Raw genomic sequence first — 18,581 nt, 5'->3', positions numbered from 1 at the left:
GCGTAGTCCAGCGGCCTGTGGCGGCTGACCCTGCCTTTAGAGGGCTTTAGAGGATGCAATAACAATTACAATTCCTTTAGGGAAAGGGGAAGGAAAATAATTTATTAAGAGGAAAGAAATTGAAAAATGGCAAAAAAAGGTGGAATGAAGATAAAAAAGGAAGAAGATTATATAAAGTACAAAAGTTAGTATTAAATAGAAATATTAATGAGAGAAACCGAAGGGAAGACATAATAATGATCAGATTAAGAGCAGGTCATACTTATTTAAATGACAATTTATACTTCACATTTATACTATGATAAATGTGAAGGATGTGGAGAGATAGAAAATGTAGAACACGTATTGATGAACTGTAAAACAAATGAACCTGAAAGGGAGAAATTGAGAAGAGTAGTTGAAAGGACAGGCCAAGAATGGAGTCTTAAAAGATTATTGGGAAATAAAGGAAATATAAAGGATATTTATAGATTAAGGAAAGCATTATTTATTTATCTTCAGAATACAAAATTAAAAAATAGAATTTAATAGTAAAACAGTGTTGCTACACACTCATGAACAGTAGGTGGCGGTATGCAAGTTTAAGTTGCTTGCGATCCGCCATGATAGAAAAGAAGAAGAAGAAGTTGGTGGCCAACCACCAGAAATAAATTCTAAAAGAAGAAGAAGAGGCGCTCTGACTGGCGGGTTGGTTCGATTTACCGCGACAAACTTCCGCTCTGTTATCTAACACACAATTCCAACTCACCCACTTGGACGTTCTTAGATATTTTACGCCAATACATTCGAACTAAAAGCTTTCTGAGATGTGTGGAAGAACCGCTTGCACTCTCGCTCCTGACGAAGTGAGCCGAGCCTGCTCTTACAGGACCCGGGGCGGACAGCGGAGACAGCCCCGCTGGAGGGATGGAGACGCGGATAAATACAGACCATCTTACAACAAGAGTCCTCAGTCCATGAGCCCGGTTCTGGTATCGCAGAGACATTTCGATAAGGTGACTTAGGCTTTCATGATGGTCCATATCTGTGCAATATTGTACCAAGCGTTACACCTAACATTAGCTAATAAACAACTTGACCAATTCAGTAAGTTTGGGTTTTCCTGCTTTTAGCAGATTTACAGTCTGTGTTGTTTTTGTTTGATGCATTGAAACATGGAACTAGAAATGAAGAGATTCGAGTAATGTTCACCGAGGTCACCACTGTTGTTTTGGAGGTAACGATTGTATCATCAACTGGATCCACATGAGCTGTGTACCTCTGCAGCTCCTCCATGGGCCTGCTCCTTATCCAGCCGTATAATATAGAATATTCCGTAAGAGGCCAAAAGCTTGAAATGTTTGTGAATTAATGTCTGAGAACCCTCTGAAGCCCTCAAGAAATAAAATGTTCCATATCAAATATATATTTAAACACGTTTAAAATTACACACATACAATGGTGTCAAAAGTACACACATTTGTTACATAAGTAGAAGTAGCCTATAGATACTGCAGTTTAAAAACACTGTTAAAGTTGAAGTATCAACATGACCTCTTTACTGAAGTAAAAGTGAAAACGTATGTGCTCCAAAAACTATTTGAAGTATAAAGTTAGTGTTTGCGTTATATGACTCATCCAATGACACTAGTTTTCACTAGATGTAGATGGAGCCAATGATCTGCATTGGATGGCACACATGATGTGAAATAAATATTTATAAACATTAAACCGAAGCCAAGAGTGATGAGTAACGTTTGTTTTAAAAATATAAAGAATAGAAAGTACAGATAATTCTGTTAAAATGTAATAGTAGAAGTCAGAAGTAGGAAGAAAAATAAGTAATGGAGTAAAGTATAGATACCTAAAAAGTGTTCTTAAGTACAGTAACAAAGTATTTGTACTTCGTTACTTAACACGTCTGCACATATATCCGTTTACTATATAAGGGTGCCGTCCATGATCTGTGCAATCCTTGTGTATTTCCTCAGAGTGCTCCTGTGGATGAATGTGTTTTAGCTTCAATGCGTTGGGGTCTGATACCTGCATGGTTCAAGGAGAGCGACCCAAATAAGATGCAGTACAGTACCAACAACTGCCGGAGTGAGAATATTCTTGAGAAGAAGTCCTACAAGGTATGTGCTATTTAAGAGGTTGTCCTTTTCTGTTTATGATTTTGGTCTAACTTTGTACTTACTTTGTTGCCTCACCCTCTTTCCAAGGACCCCCTCTTAAAGGGACAGCGCTGTGTCATCCTGGCTGATGGATTTTATGAGTGGCAGAGGAGGGAAAAGCAGAAGCAACCTTTCTTCATATACTTTCCTCAGAGAACCAGCCCAAGCCAGGAGAAAGAAGAGGATCAGCAACTCTTGTCTCCAACTCACAATAAGGAAAAATCAGAATCAGGCGTAATCTCCCCCGGCTTTTCAGAGGTTTGCATTCCTTTCCTCTGTAGCAAAAGCTTAAACGTGTTATACGTGTGCTCAATTTGGAAGAAAACAGTAGGTTTTGGCCTTCATGTGAGCATCAAACTAATCCGAACAGGTTTGGTTGATGTGTTTGAAAGGAAAGTGAAGCTCCCCCTGAGTGGACAGGGTGGAAGCTGCTGACGATGGCAGGAGTCTTTGACTGTTGGTCACCACTAACAGGTGGAGATCCTCTTTACACATACAGCGTCATCACAGTGAATGCTTCCCCAAATCTGCAAAACATTCATGACAGGTAAGAGTGACCGCTTAGAAAAGAAAATATTTGTATACTTAAATAGGATTTCCTTAAAGGAATTTGTTTTTAGTTTTTTTAGAACGTTATGCTACGTTCACAGCGAGCGCAGTTTGGGCAGCAGAAAAGCGCCTACTACTTAATTTTTGAAGCTTGTACACAATAAAGTCAGACATGTGTCAAGAGCATCCTTGATGCTTCAGAAGAGCGCTCAGTTAAGTGTGTCCAGATGTATCTGGTGCTTCTGCTGCTCCTCTGTTTACTGGCACAGAGCGGCTTTGCTACATTTGCTGCCTGAAGCTGGTTAAAAGCTGGTTTTAATCAATTTTCTTCAGCAAGAAAGTCCACCTCAAAACATCACCTGTGCGGTCAGTTCATCAAGATTATGATCCTGCCTTAAAATATTATTTTGCTGAGCCTCTCAGATCCTCGCATACAGGCGGTGTGCTGTCAATGGGAATTCCCAGCAGTTACTGTTCGTCACAGCTGGAAGTCCTTTAGGTATGTGGCTCAAACTGCAGGCACCAGAATAATAAAAGCAACCATATTTTGCCTACATAAACTGTTTAATTGGAGTGGTCATATCTATCTGCATCAGCAGTGCTGTGATTGTCTCCCTGCCAGCTCTTAGATAAGATTTTCTGATTGGTTGATGTGGCGCGTCGAGCAGCAAAAGTTAAAATTCTCAAACTCCAGCATCTGCTGCTTGTGAAGCGCCATCACTACCCGATCTGTCCCGGAAGCACGATCCGTCCTGCGCATACGCAAACAGAATAACTTCCGGGTAGGCAGTACTTGGTTTTTCTTACTTTTTAAAATTCTTTTGCCTTTTTCCGGCGGGGGGTTCCTTTTGAATACTTTTGTATTTGCATAAATATTGCATCTTCTAAAAACAGAGAAAAGCAATACACTTAAATAGCCTTTCAAACATTTTTCGATGTTGTTTCTGATCCTGTTCGAAGATGACGTCACTCAATACAATAGAAAGAATGTAAAACGTATCCATTTCTTCCAGAAAAGTCTTCAATATTTTTTATACAATATAGTTTAGCATCCTTTAATGTTTTATGTATATAAATAAGTATTTTCAGTACTGTTACTACGGATCTTATTATTCTCATGGGCATGCGCAGGACGGATTGGGTAGTGACAAGCACGACATGCGCCTCAGATGCTTCAAGAATTGCTGCTCCTGCTGTTCGAGATGCGGTTCAGGAGCTTTTGATGCACCTTGATTCACTTCAACCATACAATTTGCACGTAAACCTGCTGCTTCAATTGGGGCGGTGTGAACGTAGCATTAGAAGTAGGGGAAAATAAAATGGAGTATGGAAAAGCATGTTGGCTTCATTACTAAAAGATTAAAAATAATATAAAATAAAAAGTTGACTAATTGCTTTGAATACACCAACACATTTCTTTTTAGATAATACTTCTATTTTTGATCATTTTGAAATGATCACAGATCGATTTTTACAGTAGGCGGCAAAGATCAACTTTAAATAAATCAGTCTTTTAAAGTTTGATAAGTTGGAGTTATCAAACCCACTTTGAATATTTGCTGTAATCAAAAAAGAAGTTTTCAACACCGTCACATTTACGGTAAATGTAGACTTTCCTTTATGGGATTCTTTTTTATTAATGACTATAGGAGCATCTGATGCTGATAACATATGGACTTTATCTCTGTCATTAGGTGGTTTGTCCATTGTATGGAAGCCTTTTTGCAAAAATGATCACTTATTTAATAACTATGGCTTCAAATTTTGCCATTACTTTTATTCAAAATGGTTTCATTGCTGATCATAGCAATTTATATAGCAGACATGTTTTTTTTGTTAGGATGCCAGCCATCCTTGACGGAGAAGAAGAAGTGAGAAGATGGCTTGATTTTGGAGAGGTGAAGTCTCTTGATGCCATCAAGCTGCTTCAGCCCAAAGACATCCTGACCTTTCATCCCGTTTCTTCTTTTGTCAACAACTCACGCAACAACTCCCCAGAGTGCCTTCAACCAGTGGATCTGAACAGCAAAAAGGTGGTTACAAGCTACCAACCAAGTATAGTCCAATCAATACCTCTCACCAGTTATCTTATAATTTAAAAAATGAATTCATTTCTGTTTTCACTAACTAAAAAGCATCAATATATATATGGAAGCATTCCACTCAGAGGGACATAATCTGAACATTTATTGCTATCCTATTGTGGTGATTATAATTCAGTTTCTCAAAAGATCTAAATCTACAGACCTCTTAGATCAGATGTCTCTAAATCATTATAAAAACTTCATGGGCAGGTTTAATTTTTGAGCATAAATCTTGCCCTACTGAGGCTTTGTGAAGGTAAATCTGTGTTTTGCATGGTCCTATATTGTGTTACAAACATAAAAAAATGTACCAGTTTAATCATGTAGAAGCTATTTGTCAGCTTTATTTTTTTTTAAATGCATGAAAACAATTTTCTGACAAACACCTAGAAAAAGTACACTATATTATTAGCCTGATAAACCAGACTAAATTTGAGATTAAATGTGTGATTAAGTCTGGCCCCGATGAATGAGACATCGGAAGATTGTTGATGAGAACAACCCGTTTTTAAAACCATCACTGTGCCTATGCATTGTGGCCAATGCTCTGACCAATGAGCGCAACTGACTGTGACTGAGGAAGCGCGACAGAAAGCTGGTGGGGGAGTGTAAACAAACAGCCTGTTGGTAAAACAGCGAATACGTCCTTCTAAAAAAACAAATGAGCGTAGAGCCTCTTCCTGCTCACGTTTCAACGAAAACCCCAATTCAAATCCTTCCAAAACTGATTCCAAAATCGTCATCAGAGCCAGCGGTCCTTCACACATGACTATACTGAAAGAGGGCCGCTGCAGAGGGGCTGCCGTTAGCCTCGGAGGTCCGCTGGTTGCCGCAGTCCTCCCAACTTCGGAAATTGTTCTTTTAATTACACATTAAATCTGTAAATTGAGCATTTTTTCTATGGTTAAAACTTTACATGCACAAGTTCACCCTCACAAACAACTACAGGTGCTAGGCTTCAGGTACTTAGAGATTCACTTCCAAACAGAAACCCCACATTCATATCTTCAGGTAACACAGAGTACATGTCAGACTTAATAATATTACTTTAGCGATAGTTTCAAGGTGTTTGCTTTATTGTATATCTCGTACCATGTCTTTTGGTTGTGCTGTTCTTTTTTTTTTTTTTTTCATCTCATTGCAGGTGATGAAGCAGACTGAAAATGTTTTGTCATTGTCTCCTTTCTATCTCTTCTTTCTTTCATCTTTTGTCCTTTTTTTTTTCTTTTTTCTTTTTTTTTTTCTTCTGTTTTTCTGCTCTACTTACATTGCAGTGTCCATATGAACTGTAAAACTCCCTGCATAATTCTAATAAAGCAATGTATATGCATGAAACAAGTGGAGCAGTATGGCAATTGCCATACCGCTACACTTGTGAAAGTAAAATCTGTTGGGCTCCTTTTGGCATCAAGACAATTATTCTTATTGCCACCTTGCCAGACAGGACACTGTTAAAAAAAAAAAATCTGTAAATTGACCATTTAGTGACGCTTTAAAGTATTCTTGCCTCAAATGATCTTAAAACGTACTTTTATTGAACAACAGCAACAGAAAAGAGAACTTTTACCTTTCCATGGAGCGCTCCATTGAAAGCTACTGCTGCAGTGCATGCTACTGTTCAATAGTTGTTGCCATCTTCCTTGTTGTGCTTTCTCTAGGGTCGTGCAGCTTTGTTGTCACGCCCTTAAAACCCCGCCCTCTTTGCATCCAGATATTCAAAACAAATCTCTGCGTTGTGATTGCCCCCCCAGTTCTAGGGCCTGGGGCACTGATTGAGGCTAGACAAACTCGCAGGCAAAAATGATTTTGGCCGCTGGCGTGTGGGGCTAGTTTACTAAACTATTATGTTATTTTCCATGTTTTCCAGATTGTTCATTCTTCTTTGCCTTTTCTAAAAAGTGCTTTGAATCAGTCCTACCTGTCTTAATGCATGCTGGGTAGAAGCCAAGCCTTCTTGCTAAACCAGGTCCTGGAAAAGGACGGTTCTTGCATCTCAAACTCCTGCGACTGGACCTGTCAATCACCTGCAAAAAGTCTGCCCTGTGGCAGGAGGTGGCGAACAAACACACTTCCTCTCCTATACCTTTGTATTGCAGAGGAGCTACTGCGCACGTACAGCTTGTAACACGAGTCAGTGGGCAGAGATTTTTGAGCCCTAGGGCAAAAATACTTCTCCAATCTGACCAAAAATGGAATGACACTTCACTAGTCATTAAATATTAATTATCTTACACATCTAAAAAATATATTTTGATTATATTTCAAAATATTTTACATTTTAATTTAAAATTCACCCAATGACTCTAATCAGTCATTTGGTGTAGGGTGGCGCCCTCTATTGACCAGCCACTCCTGCTCTCAATCCTTTTTTAGAAATCAGTTTTCTGTCATTAATCCATGTGTGGGTAGAATAGGATAACTGTCAATGAATGTATTAACCCCATCCTCATTATCTGGAAGAAGAATGGAGATGAAGGCCCAATCCCAAACCACCCCCAAAGCACTAACCCATATCAAAGGGTCACTGCTAATGAAGTCACATTTGCAGCTGTTGGCATGGCAACACAGTAATTCCCCATGTGCATGGCTGTAAATGGTGCAGGTGTATTTCTTAAAAATAAGTTGGTACATTCAAAACTATTTAATAGAGGACCTTCTCTTTAGGGATTAATGAAGTCTTTTTTTTTTCTTTTTCAGTAATGTCAGTGTGATGAAGATGCAGCAAACCAGCAAAATTTACATTTGAATGTCAATGTTTCCTCGGCCACTTGTTCGCTGTTACACCTGCTGCGAAATTCCAGCGAGCCTGCATTGATACAGACTTGCTATTTAAGGGTTAAACAGTCCACTCACCCTGCCTGCTACAGTATTAGCCATTCAAAATGTCCTCACTTTCCTTGATGTGCCCTTGGCTGGTCCCCTACAATTCATTTTTAAAAATCAATCTTAGTTCTAAAATATTCTTTCTGTCATGATTTGTGGACATTAAGGTCTAAAGAGAACTATTATCTTCAGGCCAGACACTAATTAATTGAAAGGGAGGAGTCAGGGTAAGAAAAATGCACACACCCAGGAGAAGGCCAGTGGCTGGAAGTTGAAGGGAATTTTGCTGGGAATTGCCAGGGAGTAGGCAGCCATTCAGCCGGCGTTGCACTGGGAAGGGCCATTTTGAATGTCTGCTACCATACTTCCATACGTGGGTTGGAGCTTTCCTTAATATGGCGGCCCCTCTGCAGGGATGTGCAAATGCAGGGTAAACTGCTGCGGAGGTATAACCAACATTGCCCAACACTGAAGCATGGTCTGCTCTTTTATTCCACGCCACAAAGGTAGAGGGACAATCAGGAACTAGCTGTGGGTCTTAATATGTCAGAGGAAAAACGCAAGAGGCTCGTTTGTGCAACAACAGAGGGACATGAGGGTGAAAAAGAGTGGGGATACAGGTGGAAAAAGGGTCACACAATGGCGGTCATACAAACAAAACAAGCCGGTTAGGTATGAAACAGGAAATATGCATGGTGTAAAGCGGATGTAGATTTGACCAATCAGAGCCCTCCTGTCTGCGGTCACCTACAATTTTGGAGAGGTGCAGCAGAGTGTCTGCAGAAGGGGTGGGGGCGTATTTGCATTGAATGCAACACACATGACAACCCGTTTCTGAGTATAAACCAGCATTTATTCTGACAATTTAGTGCCAGCTGGTGGTGCTGATCTACTCAATTTTAAAGACAGCACCACCATCTAGTAGGGAAATTCAGAGCACTTCACGCTTTCCTCTGCTCATACAAATAAACCATGTCATCAGTGTTATTTAATGGAAGCCTAACCCCATTAGATAATCTATGGGCTGCAAAGACACCAGAGCATAACAAGGCAGATGAGCTAAAGGCTGGGCTTTTACCTGAACAGTGCAGAAGACTGACTGCATCCATACAGAACCTCATTCATTAAGTCAGTGGTTCCCAAAGTGTGGGGCGCGCCCCCTAGGGGGGGCGCAATGCCATTACAGGGGGGGCGCGGGAAGCGGTATGGATGAATGAAGAAAAAAAAAAACAGTGCTTGCTTGACTGAGCATAATGGACAGTTGTGACACTGCAACCCAGATTTGAGAAGATCTGCAGCAACAAGCAGGCTCACTACAGCCACTGAAAAGATGGGAGGATTAAAGTACAAAGAAAAAAACTCTCAGGGAGCTGTTCAATGTTTTCACTCCATTTTGCACAGAGGCTTTTTTAATGTATTGATGATAGCAAAGTTAAATATTGTTACAAATAAAAAAAAAGAAATATGTTTAAAATAACACAGACAACAAAGAATCCTCTTCTAATCTACATTATAGAACTATGAAAAAAATACTGTTACACAAAAGTGTTCCACTGTAAAGGTGTAGTTTGTTTTGTTGCAACCTTAAGTGTGAAATAAAGTTCAGTGGAGTTTGAAAACAAAATATGTGTATAGGTTTATTATATCTGGTTAAACAATTTTTTTTTTTTTTTTTTTTGGGGGGGGGGGGGGGCGTGGAAGTTTTATTGTAATCCAAAGGGGGGCCCAAAAGAAAATCTTTGGGAACCACTGCATTAAGTAATTTGTACTGTCAGCTGTTTTTTGTTTTCCCCAAAAACTGGTCCAATAATCCTGAACAGTACACATACATTCCTCTCTTACATGAATATTTATTAAAACCTATTTTGTCTGAGTTCATTATTTGCCAGAATCTCAAAATGAAATTTGCACCTTGAATCTATCCTTATATGAATATTTCACTTTCATTGAGATAAAAACTGTGGTTGGACTTTTTAAGTTTTCCTCTGACTAACTAACTCTTGGTTTTTCCAGGAGCCTAAAGCCTCAGCAAGCAGTAAGATGATGATGAGCTGGCTGTCAAGCAGCAGCCCTTCAAAAAGAAAGGACCCTGATGCCAATTAGACCAAAGAAGAGGACGGCAAGGCTAAGGCACAAAGCAAGCCTGTTGGAGGACTTAGGCTGTGGCTCCAGGGAGCCAATAAGAAACCAAGAACAAAATAACCGTATGAACTGAAAACCAAAAGGAAATCCTTCCATCCTTATTTTTCTGCTATAATTGTTCAGTTACGTTTTTTAAATGCATGTTTATACTTGATTTATATCTGGAAATTTGACTCAGATTTAATAAATAAAAATACAAAAAAATTCTGTCTGCTTAATTCAAGATTTTTATTTCTTGAAACGCAAAGACATTTCAAAACAATGTAGATGTGCATTACCATGTTATAATGATGAATGCCAAATATTCCCATGTTTCTTTTAGAGTCTTTCAGTGTTACAGTATGTGTTATTTCAGACTATATTCAATTTCTAGCTCTCAGTATAATACAAACCAACAGTTAACGATCCAATCCGTTAAACAAGAAGCACTTAAACCATTAGCCGTCACAAGTTGGCAAAGTCAGAAATGGAGATTTACAACAGTTTTATCTTACCTAAACCATGACTGAAAGAATCGCAATTATACACAAAGTCTTGTAAAATAAACATGTTTGCTAATAGAGGTTATTTCAGAAAAGCTCTCCTCTAGGTCCATCTGGTAGACTGACGTGCCATATCGGTTCACTCAGTTCCTGTGTTAAATGGTCTATGAACCTTTATTCTGACAGGGAACCGTGGTTTCCATCAAAACATTTATTGTAGCTCAAAAGTGAGCCGTCTCCATAAACTGAAACTACAGGGTATGACAGTAAGGTGGCAAAGTGGAAAAAGAAAACTGTACATACTTGCCAGATGGACTATTGTTACTTGATTCGTAACTACTTGCCAATTTTTTTAATCAACCAACATTTTCATCCTCTAATCTAATTGTTAACCTTCACACAAAAGCACTGCTGAAGTAGGAACGTTTCTTTTGTGATTTAGGTTATATACAATTGTAATAAGTATTTAAAGTAAAGTATGAAGCAGCAGTATTTCCTCTGTTCGGGCTGCAGTGGTGGACTGACAGAGAACATGACCACCAAAATTACAGACATTTTTGATTTAAAAAAACAAACATTTGTCTAATCTAAGTCAAAAGTTCAAAATACAGAAGTAATGCTTCAATTTCCCACTTGAAGTATCAAAATACAAGCAGTTGGGAGCACACAGGGAGTGAACGAGAAGAAATACGAATGAAACAGAAGGAAACGTAGCCCCAACCACAATGGACCAATAAGAGGGCAAAGACTGGGAAGAAGGTAGCATCAGACAAATAAACACCTTATTCTTTCCTCAAAGTGTTCTTTGGACTAAAAGACTATTTGATAGAAAATGTATCTTCATATTTATATATATATATATTATAAGGAAGTGTGTGCAGCATTTTTTGTGTGTAGTAATATACTCTTATGAGTGGGATGCTGCTTGTATGTTGGATGTTGGGGCGTTACACAGTGGGGCGCAGGGGAGGGGATAAATAGACAAGGCAAGGCAGGGTGATGCGGGCGATGACGAGCCCCCTGATGATCCTCAGAGTCCTCAGCAGCTGCAGGGCTCTGCTGAAGGCCTGGCTCGTTCGTTCCTATCCAGCTTTATTGGCTCGGGGAACTCATTGTACAACTCCACTTCTGTCTCCTGAGGTCAGACAGAGCCAGAGGGAGGGGAGAAAACCGCATTAATACATTTAAAAAGAAAAACAACAACCTTGCTTCTAAAAATCTAGTATATGATTCAGCAGCTGCCAGACAGCTAGGGCTCGTTTACAGGTACCTGTTTAAGAGCGTTGCGTGCAATAGTCTGGAAGGCCTGCTCCACATTGATTGCCTCCTTGGCGCTGGTTTCGAAATATGGGATGTTGTTCTTGCTCTGACACCAAGCTTGTGCTCTTTTGGTTGTTACCTAAAAGCACAAAGGAGCTCAAATTAGTTGCTAAAGTTACAATTATTAGGCTTGAACCAACTACAGGAACACTGAATGTTTAATCTTTATCTGAACAGTGAATCCTCTTTGGGATGGTTAGAGGAACTGGACATGTATTACATATTTTGCCTAACGATTACTTTAGTACCCAACCTTTTCAGCTATAAAATAATGAGTTTTCTGTCAGGACCTCCCTTCTCTTACTATCCAGAAGACAGACGCGACTTCTATCAGAAATACTGATATCAATGTTTAACCTTAATCAGTCATGGAGTTGAGCTGGATTTGCAAAAAAATTTGGGTCTATTTGGGAAATCGTTGAGATAACCAAAAGGTAAACAGAAATTGATCATGAATCTTTGGGAGGAGGTTTTCTAGACACGCCCAAAATTTTTCTTCATATTCTTTAAATAAACATTTAATGTTTATCAGGCATTATGGCTTTGAAATACTACAAACAGATAAAAAAAATAATCACTTCCCGACCTGTCTGTTCTCCAGGTCAATCTTGTTTCCCAGCACCACAAAAGGGAAGTTCTCAGGGTCTCGTGGGCTAGCCTGAATCAAGAACTCATCCCTCCAGCTGTCTAAGGTCTTAAAGGTGTTGGGTGCAGTCACATCAAACACCAGAACACAGCAGTCTGCTCCACGGTAGAAAGCCACGCCTAAGGACTGGAACCGCTCTTGACCCGCCGTATCCCAAATCTGAAACACACAACCATTTAAAGCCGTTTTAAAACAAAAAAACTACGATTTTGATATTTGACTTGAACTCAATAATTATGTGGTGTGGTTTGGCGTAGTCTTAACTCCTATATACACCAAACAACCATAAAGTGTATAAAGTTGCTCCAATACCTGCATTGTGACAAGTCTGTCATCTACCATAACTTCTTTTGTCAGGAAATCGGCACCGATTGTGGCTTTGTACTGGTTGCTGAACTTCTTATTCACATATTGGTTCATTAATGAGGTCTTCCCAACTCTACAATAACAAAAAAGGCAGAAAAATACTCAGCAATGTTAACAGAAACAGGAAAAACCGGGGATCGATGAAACCCTGAAGTGGCTTTGTACTTGAGAGGAGGTAATTATAACACTTACCCAGAGTCTCCAAGGATGATGACTTTGAGTAGAACTTTCTTTCTTGACGTCATTTTTTTTCAACAGCTGTTAAAAGAAAAAAAAAAACGCTGGATTGTTAATTATACTAATGATAAATAGAACATTGCATGTCAGGGGGTCAAATATGCCTTTTCTTTAAAGGTAAAGTGAAAGATTTTTATGTAAGGGCGTCCTACATGTTCGTCCCCAGCTAGCTATATTTTTTCGCCGCATGCGCACTGTCAGGTGTAGATGTGTTGTCAGCTATATTTTCATCCAGTCAAGCTCGCCTTTCTCACCGCGGTCAGAAGAGAAAAAACGACCAGAGTATTTTTGGGATATTCTTTAACACGATCGTGTACACTAAAAGCAGAGGTCAGGCTTCCCACTAATGCCTCGGTAGCGAAGTTTCTACTCATCAGGTAAAGTTTGGGATCATATGTGGAGAAATCTATTTCACATCACTGCTAGTAAAACTTATCTACCTCTATATTGTAACTTTCCAGGGAAGATAAGTTTATTTATTTTGTAATTTGCATCATTAGTAGTTATACGGTGGCCACAGATCTTTATTTACCCCGCAAAAATGTCCAAATTTCCAGTGCAGCACACACACACAGATACTCACGTTATGATTTTTTTTAATATACCAGTAGTATCTGCAGGGAAGCTTTTTAAAATATAAATATGGATGAGATGGTATTCATCCAAGGGACCGTCTTATCATAATATCAATATTATTTTATTCTTATACACTTTTCTAAGGTCCATGTTTCTGTGACCATTTTTTCTTTTTGCTGCTGTAACACCAGAAATTCCCCATTGTGGAACAATAAAGGGATTTTCTATTCTATTCAATGGGTGCGTCCACGCAACTCCTCAAGGAGAAATTAACTCAAGCATGCTCTCGCACGCGTTTAATAGGCGTTCCCCTCCACAACACCTTGATTATTGGTAAATATTGTGATGACAAGTTGATATCTTTCTCCTACACTCCTTAGGCATTTAGGGCAATGTCATTTGGTTATAGTGGGAGCATCTGCTGCCAAAAGAGACCCTGTTCAACTTGATTGGTTTTAAACAAGTATATCTAATGTAAGCTCCTAACATATTGGCCAAAAAGTCCTTTGCTATGTGATTATGGCACAAATATTTTATGATGATGATAATAGGTAAACTGTTGGTTCTTTATTAAAGCCAGATTAAATGAAAAAAATAATTGTGGAACAAAATACTGAACCTAATTTACATCCAAGTAGCTCAACAAAACACCAGCCATTGCAGTTTTTAAGTCGCTTGAGTTCAACTTTTCTCTCATTTGTTTAGTTTAGAGCACCTTGATATGTACTTAAGAATAGCTTTGTATCCATTCAAACCCAGGTTTAAAGCCTTGCAGGGCAGCCTAAAGCCCACTTCTCTTATTAAGCCATAAAAAAGAAAGAAAGGGGGGGAAAAAAAAGAAAAAAAATGGAAATTGTCTACATAAAAAACTGAAATATTGTTGTTCTCTACTTCAAAAACAATTTAGATTTTAAAATGAAAAAAAAATTCAATTTTTTTAATATCAAATTCAATGTATAAAATTTTTGCATTAACACCTGGATTTTATTTCTGTATTAAATGCTGTTTTATGTAACAGATTATAATAATAAAAATGTCTCCGGACCTTTACTGGTTGTTAATTTTCTATATTCTGACCCAACTGATATTTAATTGGTTACCCCTGTTTAGATGAACAAACTAATTAATTGAATGCTTCCAATTTTAAAGTAGACATTCTTACCGCTTTCTAAAACATTAACTCAATGATAAATGTCATGTACAACAAAAATCCCACTAGGCAAGAAAAATCTAATTTAAATAATTCTGAAGTATTAACAGGGATATGTTGTAAAGAAAGATGCACAAATCAGGTATTTCCTGGCTGATACCAAAGATAGTTTTTTTTTTCACATTTCAAATTCAGATTTATTTTTTTCCCCAAGAACTATAGAGGTTTAAAAAAATTAAAAACCTAATGTTCTTTGACAGAGGTAGTACTTCTGACCCTAAGAGAAATTTAAGGAATATTAAAATTCACATTAATCAATGTTTCAAAGAACAGCTCATTGCAGTGTGTACTGTTGGTGGATGATTTTAGAGAGCAAAAAGCTGATTTGACTTTGATACATTTAATGATAAAGTGTTAAATAAAAAAAAAAAAACATTTTTCAAAATTTTACCTTCTCAACACAGAATCAGGCTAACCATTCTGATTAAATGTCAAAACATTTCATCTGAAGCTTGTAGAGCAATAGGCTTTAATTCAGGGCTGCAACTAAAGATGACTATTTTGCAAATCGATTATTCTATCGATTTTTTCCCCAAGTAATCGATTAATAATTGGATAACTAAAGATTCCTTAAAGAAGATTTTTATTAACTTAGGCCAGTTGAAACTAAAATGTCCAATTGAGGAGTTATGATTAGAACATACCAACAGACAATTTTTTTTTATCTTAAATGAAAAATATTTATTTATATTTTTACAGTTTTGATACAATTCCTGCTGAAAGGCATGTTTCATAATCTCTACATTGAGTTAACGATTAATCGATTCTTAAATTAGTTGACGATCATTTTAATAAGTGATTAATCACGATTAATCAGATTACTTCTTTCAGCCCTACTTTAATTTTTTGAAATTTGGGGCTCATAAAACAGAATATAGCCATCTTTAATTCCTTATTTTTAAATGTACTAAATTTTGTCCTAATATAATGTACTAACTCATGCCACTTTAGCTTAACAGCATAAAAGCTACATAAAATTCTGTGTGGAAAATGTAACACAACACGAATATAGGTGCTATAAGCTATCATCTCATCAACTCCAAAGGTTTGAAAAGGTCAGAGCAAAACCTTTTAGTCCTGGTTTTGTTTTTTCCTTGGTAACAAATAGAAAGTCTTCGGTCTAGCCAGTTGCGCAATAATATGCTCCTCATAAAGCTGTAATGCTCAAAGTCCAAACTCATAAATGGGTATTTAAAACTATCACAGCGATCAGGTGATGCAGTGAATAAGCCAAAACTGAAAGGACTCACAAATTCAAACAAATAACATCCTAATATTTGATGTGCTAAAGAATTAAATGAACATCCATCCACGAAAGGCCCGCAGGCTAAACTAGCATAGAGCTATCTGAATATAATCTGAACCCCATGACACTGTGTCAGGGACTGATCACATGGTTTAAAACAAACGAGTAACGGAAACATGACTTGCAGGCTGCGTTAAAATTAGTGTAACATTTAGAACATAATAAGTTACTGATATTAATGCCAACTAATATTTCTGATTCTATTTGTTTTGTTGTTGTGCTGATAAACTGTGTTATAAAACTGCTGACTGCACGAAGGAAAAGTTAACTTCCCACTTTCACATAGTTAGCAACTTAAAACAAAGACAATTGACTTGAAAATAAGAAAATAAAGGAAGGCAACTTAAAACTATCTCCAATTCTAAAGAAAATCCGCTTGGAGCCATTCCTTGGTCGATCGCTCAACACAAAATAACCCTCTCGTAAACAATTCGGTAAGGGCTATAACAGGGAAAGGTTAAAATTTATGACAGTTATATAAAGACAACAATGACAAACTGTCACTTACAAATTGATTTAGTTATTACAAACCAACCTCGACGAAGACCTTTTAGATTTAAAGGAAAGGAATTGTTAAAAAGAAAAAAAAAATGATGGTGGACCTTTTTCCTCCGCCTCTGATGGAAGAGCTAGCCTAACGCGCGAGACGGCTAAAAGCTAGGATACATATGTACGAAAAAAAAGGCGTTTAGAATGACGACAGCTGCCCGAAAGCTGGGTTCTACACTAAACCTACCTGTCAAAGTAAGTACTGTCAATGTGAAGGTACAATTACAAAATATGACCGGCGTTTTAGGCACTCACTTTTCCTGTCAGGCTAAGCGGCTAGCTGCTAGCTGAACGGAGATCACTTCACTTCCTCCAAAACAAGCTACGCTCGTGACGACTGACGTCATGCGCTGGTCACGCCTTGTTGCCCTGAAACCAGTAGAGCATACAGGTGCTGGTCATAAAATTAGAATATCATGAAAAAGTAGATTGATTTCAGTAATTCCATTTAAAAAGTGAAACTTGTATATTATATTCATACATTACATACAAACTCATATATTTCAGATGTTTATTTTGTTTAATTTTGATGATTACAAATGACAACAAATGAAAATCTCAAATTCATCATATCAGAAAATTAGAATATTGTGAAAAGGTTCAAAATTGATGGCCCCTGGTGCCACACTCTAATCAGCTAATTAACTCAAACCACCTGCAAAAGCCTTTAAATGGTCTTTCAGTCTAGTTCTATAGGCTACACAATCATGGGGAAGACTGCTGACTTGACAGTTGTCCAAAAGACGACCATCGACACCTTGCACAAGGAGGGCAAGACACAAAAGGTCATCGCTAAAGAGGCTGGCTGTTCACAGAGCTCAGTGTCCAAGCACATTAATAGAGAGGCGAAGGGAAGGAAAAGATGTGGTCGAAAAAAGTGTACAAGCAAGAGAGATAACCGCACCCTGGAGAGGATTGTGAAACAAAACCCCTTCAAAAATGTGGGGGAGATTCACAAAGAGTGGACTGCAGCTGGAGTGAGTGCTTCAAGAACCACCACACACAGACGTATGAAAGACATGGGTTTCTGCTGTCGCATTCCTTGTGTCAAGCCACTCTTGAACCACAGACAGCGTCAGAAGCGTCTTGCCTGGGCTAAAGAGAAACAGGACTGGACTGCTGGTGAGTGGTCCAAAGTCATGTTCTCTGATGAAAGTAAATTTTGCATTTCCTTTGGAAATCAAGGTCCCAGAGTCTGGAGGAAAAGAAGAGAGGCACTTCATCCACGTTGCTTGAAGTCCAGTGTAAAGTTTCCACAGTCAGTGATGGTTTGGGGTGCCATGTCATCTGCTGGTGTTGGTCCATTGTGTTTTCTGAGGTCCAGGGTCAACGCAGCCACATACCAGGAAGTTTTAGAGCACTTCATGCTTCCTGCAGCTGACCAACTTTTTGGAGATGCAGATTTCATTTTCCAACAGGACTTGGCACCTGCACACAGTGCCAAAGCTACCAGTACCTGGTTGAAGGACCATGGTATCCCTGTTCTTAATTGGCCAGCAAACTCTCCTGACCTTAACCCCATAGAAAATCTATGGGGTATTGTGAAGAAGAAGATGCAATACACCAGACCCAACAATTCAGAAGAGCTAAAAGCCACTATTAGAGCAACCTGGGCTATCATAACACCTGAGCAGTGCCACAGACTGATCGACTCCATGCCACGCCGCATTGCTGCAGTAATACAGGCCAAAGGAGGCCCAACTAAATACTGAGTGCTGTACATGCTCATACTTTTCATGTTCATACTTTTCAGTTGGCCAACATTTCTATAAATCCTTTGTTTTTATTGGTCTTCAGTAATATTCTAATTTTCTGATATGATGAATTTGAGATTTTCATTTGTTGTCATTTGTAATCATCAAAATTAAACAAAATAAACATCTGAAATATATGAGTTTGTATGTAATGTATGAATATAATATACAAGTTTCACTTTTTAAATGGAATTACTGAAATCAATCTACTTTTTCATGATATTCTAATTTTATGACCAGCACCTGTACACATGTTGCGTGCAAATCCTACCATACGTGAGCCAGTCAACTCCATAAAAATTAGTGTGCATATGAGCTTCTAATTTTCCATTAAATTAAAATAAATCACTAAGTTATCTATATCAAGCGTATACGAGTAGGGAA

At 38.2% G+C, this 18,581-nt stretch overlaps 2 protein-coding genes across 5 annotated transcripts; one reads left to right on the top strand and one right to left on the bottom strand.

Moving 5' to 3' along the window:
- The first annotated feature begins 632 nt into the window (after nucleotides 1-632).
- On the top strand, nucleotides 633-9,969 carry hmces (5-hydroxymethylcytosine binding, ES cell specific). The gene is made up of 6 exons (XM_038294661.1): nucleotides 633-995; nucleotides 1,971-2,114; nucleotides 2,202-2,411; nucleotides 2,546-2,700; nucleotides 4,543-4,735; nucleotides 9,623-9,969. Exons 1-6 carry the CDS (start codon nucleotides 807-809, stop codon nucleotides 9,710-9,712), a joined length of 981 nt encoding a protein of 326 aa, XP_038150589.1. The 5' UTR covers nucleotides 633-806; the 3' UTR covers nucleotides 9,713-9,969.
- Nucleotides 9,956-16,823, bottom strand: LOC119789672 (ras-related protein rab7). 4 transcript variants are annotated; one of them, XM_038294674.1, is made up of 6 exons: nucleotides 16,699-16,823; nucleotides 12,758-12,823; nucleotides 12,512-12,638; nucleotides 12,140-12,358; nucleotides 11,504-11,632; nucleotides 9,956-11,368 (listed from the first exon to the last, which is right to left on the bottom strand). In XM_038294674.1, exons 2-6 carry the CDS (start codon nucleotides 12,808-12,810, stop codon nucleotides 11,273-11,275), a joined length of 624 nt encoding a protein of 207 aa, XP_038150602.1. In that variant the 5' UTR covers nucleotides 12,811-12,823; nucleotides 16,699-16,823; the 3' UTR covers nucleotides 9,956-11,272. The 4 variants fall into 4 exon arrangements, with proteins under 4 accessions (XP_038150602.1, XP_038150623.1, XP_038150612.1 ...); XM_038294695.1 differs by having other exon boundaries at nucleotides 16,631-16,765; XM_038294684.1 differs by lacking the exon at nucleotides 16,699-16,823 and adding an exon at nucleotides 16,403-16,611.
- Between the last annotated feature and the right edge of the window lie 1,758 nt (nucleotides 16,824-18,581).

Source organism: Cyprinodon tularosa, unplaced genomic scaffold, assembly GCF_016077235.1.
Source record: "Cyprinodon tularosa strain WSP-4 unplaced genomic scaffold, ASM1607723v1 ctg11, whole genome shotgun sequence".
Classification (NCBI taxonomy): domain Eukaryota; kingdom Metazoa; phylum Chordata; class Actinopteri; order Cyprinodontiformes; family Cyprinodontidae; genus Cyprinodon; species Cyprinodon tularosa.
This window is presented reverse-complemented; position numbering and strand designations above follow the sequence as displayed.

Excerpts from the sequence above, each read along its gene's own strand:
- hmces (XM_038294661.1), top strand. The coding sequence starts at position 807 with ATGTGTGGAAGAACCGCTTGCACTCTCGCTCCTGACGAAGTGAGCCGA. Across the intron at positions 996-1,970 it reads CGCAGAGACATTTCGATAAG|AGTGCTCCTGTGGATGAATG; the intron begins GTGACTTAGGCT and ends GTATTTCCTCAG. Across the intron at positions 2,412-2,545 it reads TCTCCCCCGGCTTTTCAGAG|GAAAGTGAAGCTCCCCCTGA; the intron begins GTTTGCATTCCT and ends TGTGTTTGAAAG.
- LOC119789672 (XM_038294674.1), bottom strand. The coding sequence starts at position 12,810 with ATGACGTCAAGAAAGAAAGTTCTACTCAAAGTCATCATCCTTGGAGAC. Across the intron at positions 11,633-12,139 it reads TTGACCTGGAGAACAGACAG|GTAACAACCAAAAGAGCACA; the intron begins GTCGGGAAGTGA and ends TTGTGCTTTTAG. Across the intron at positions 11,369-11,503 it reads CACGCAACGCTCTTAAACAG|GAGACAGAAGTGGAGTTGTA; the intron begins GTACCTGTAAAC and ends GTCTGACCTCAG.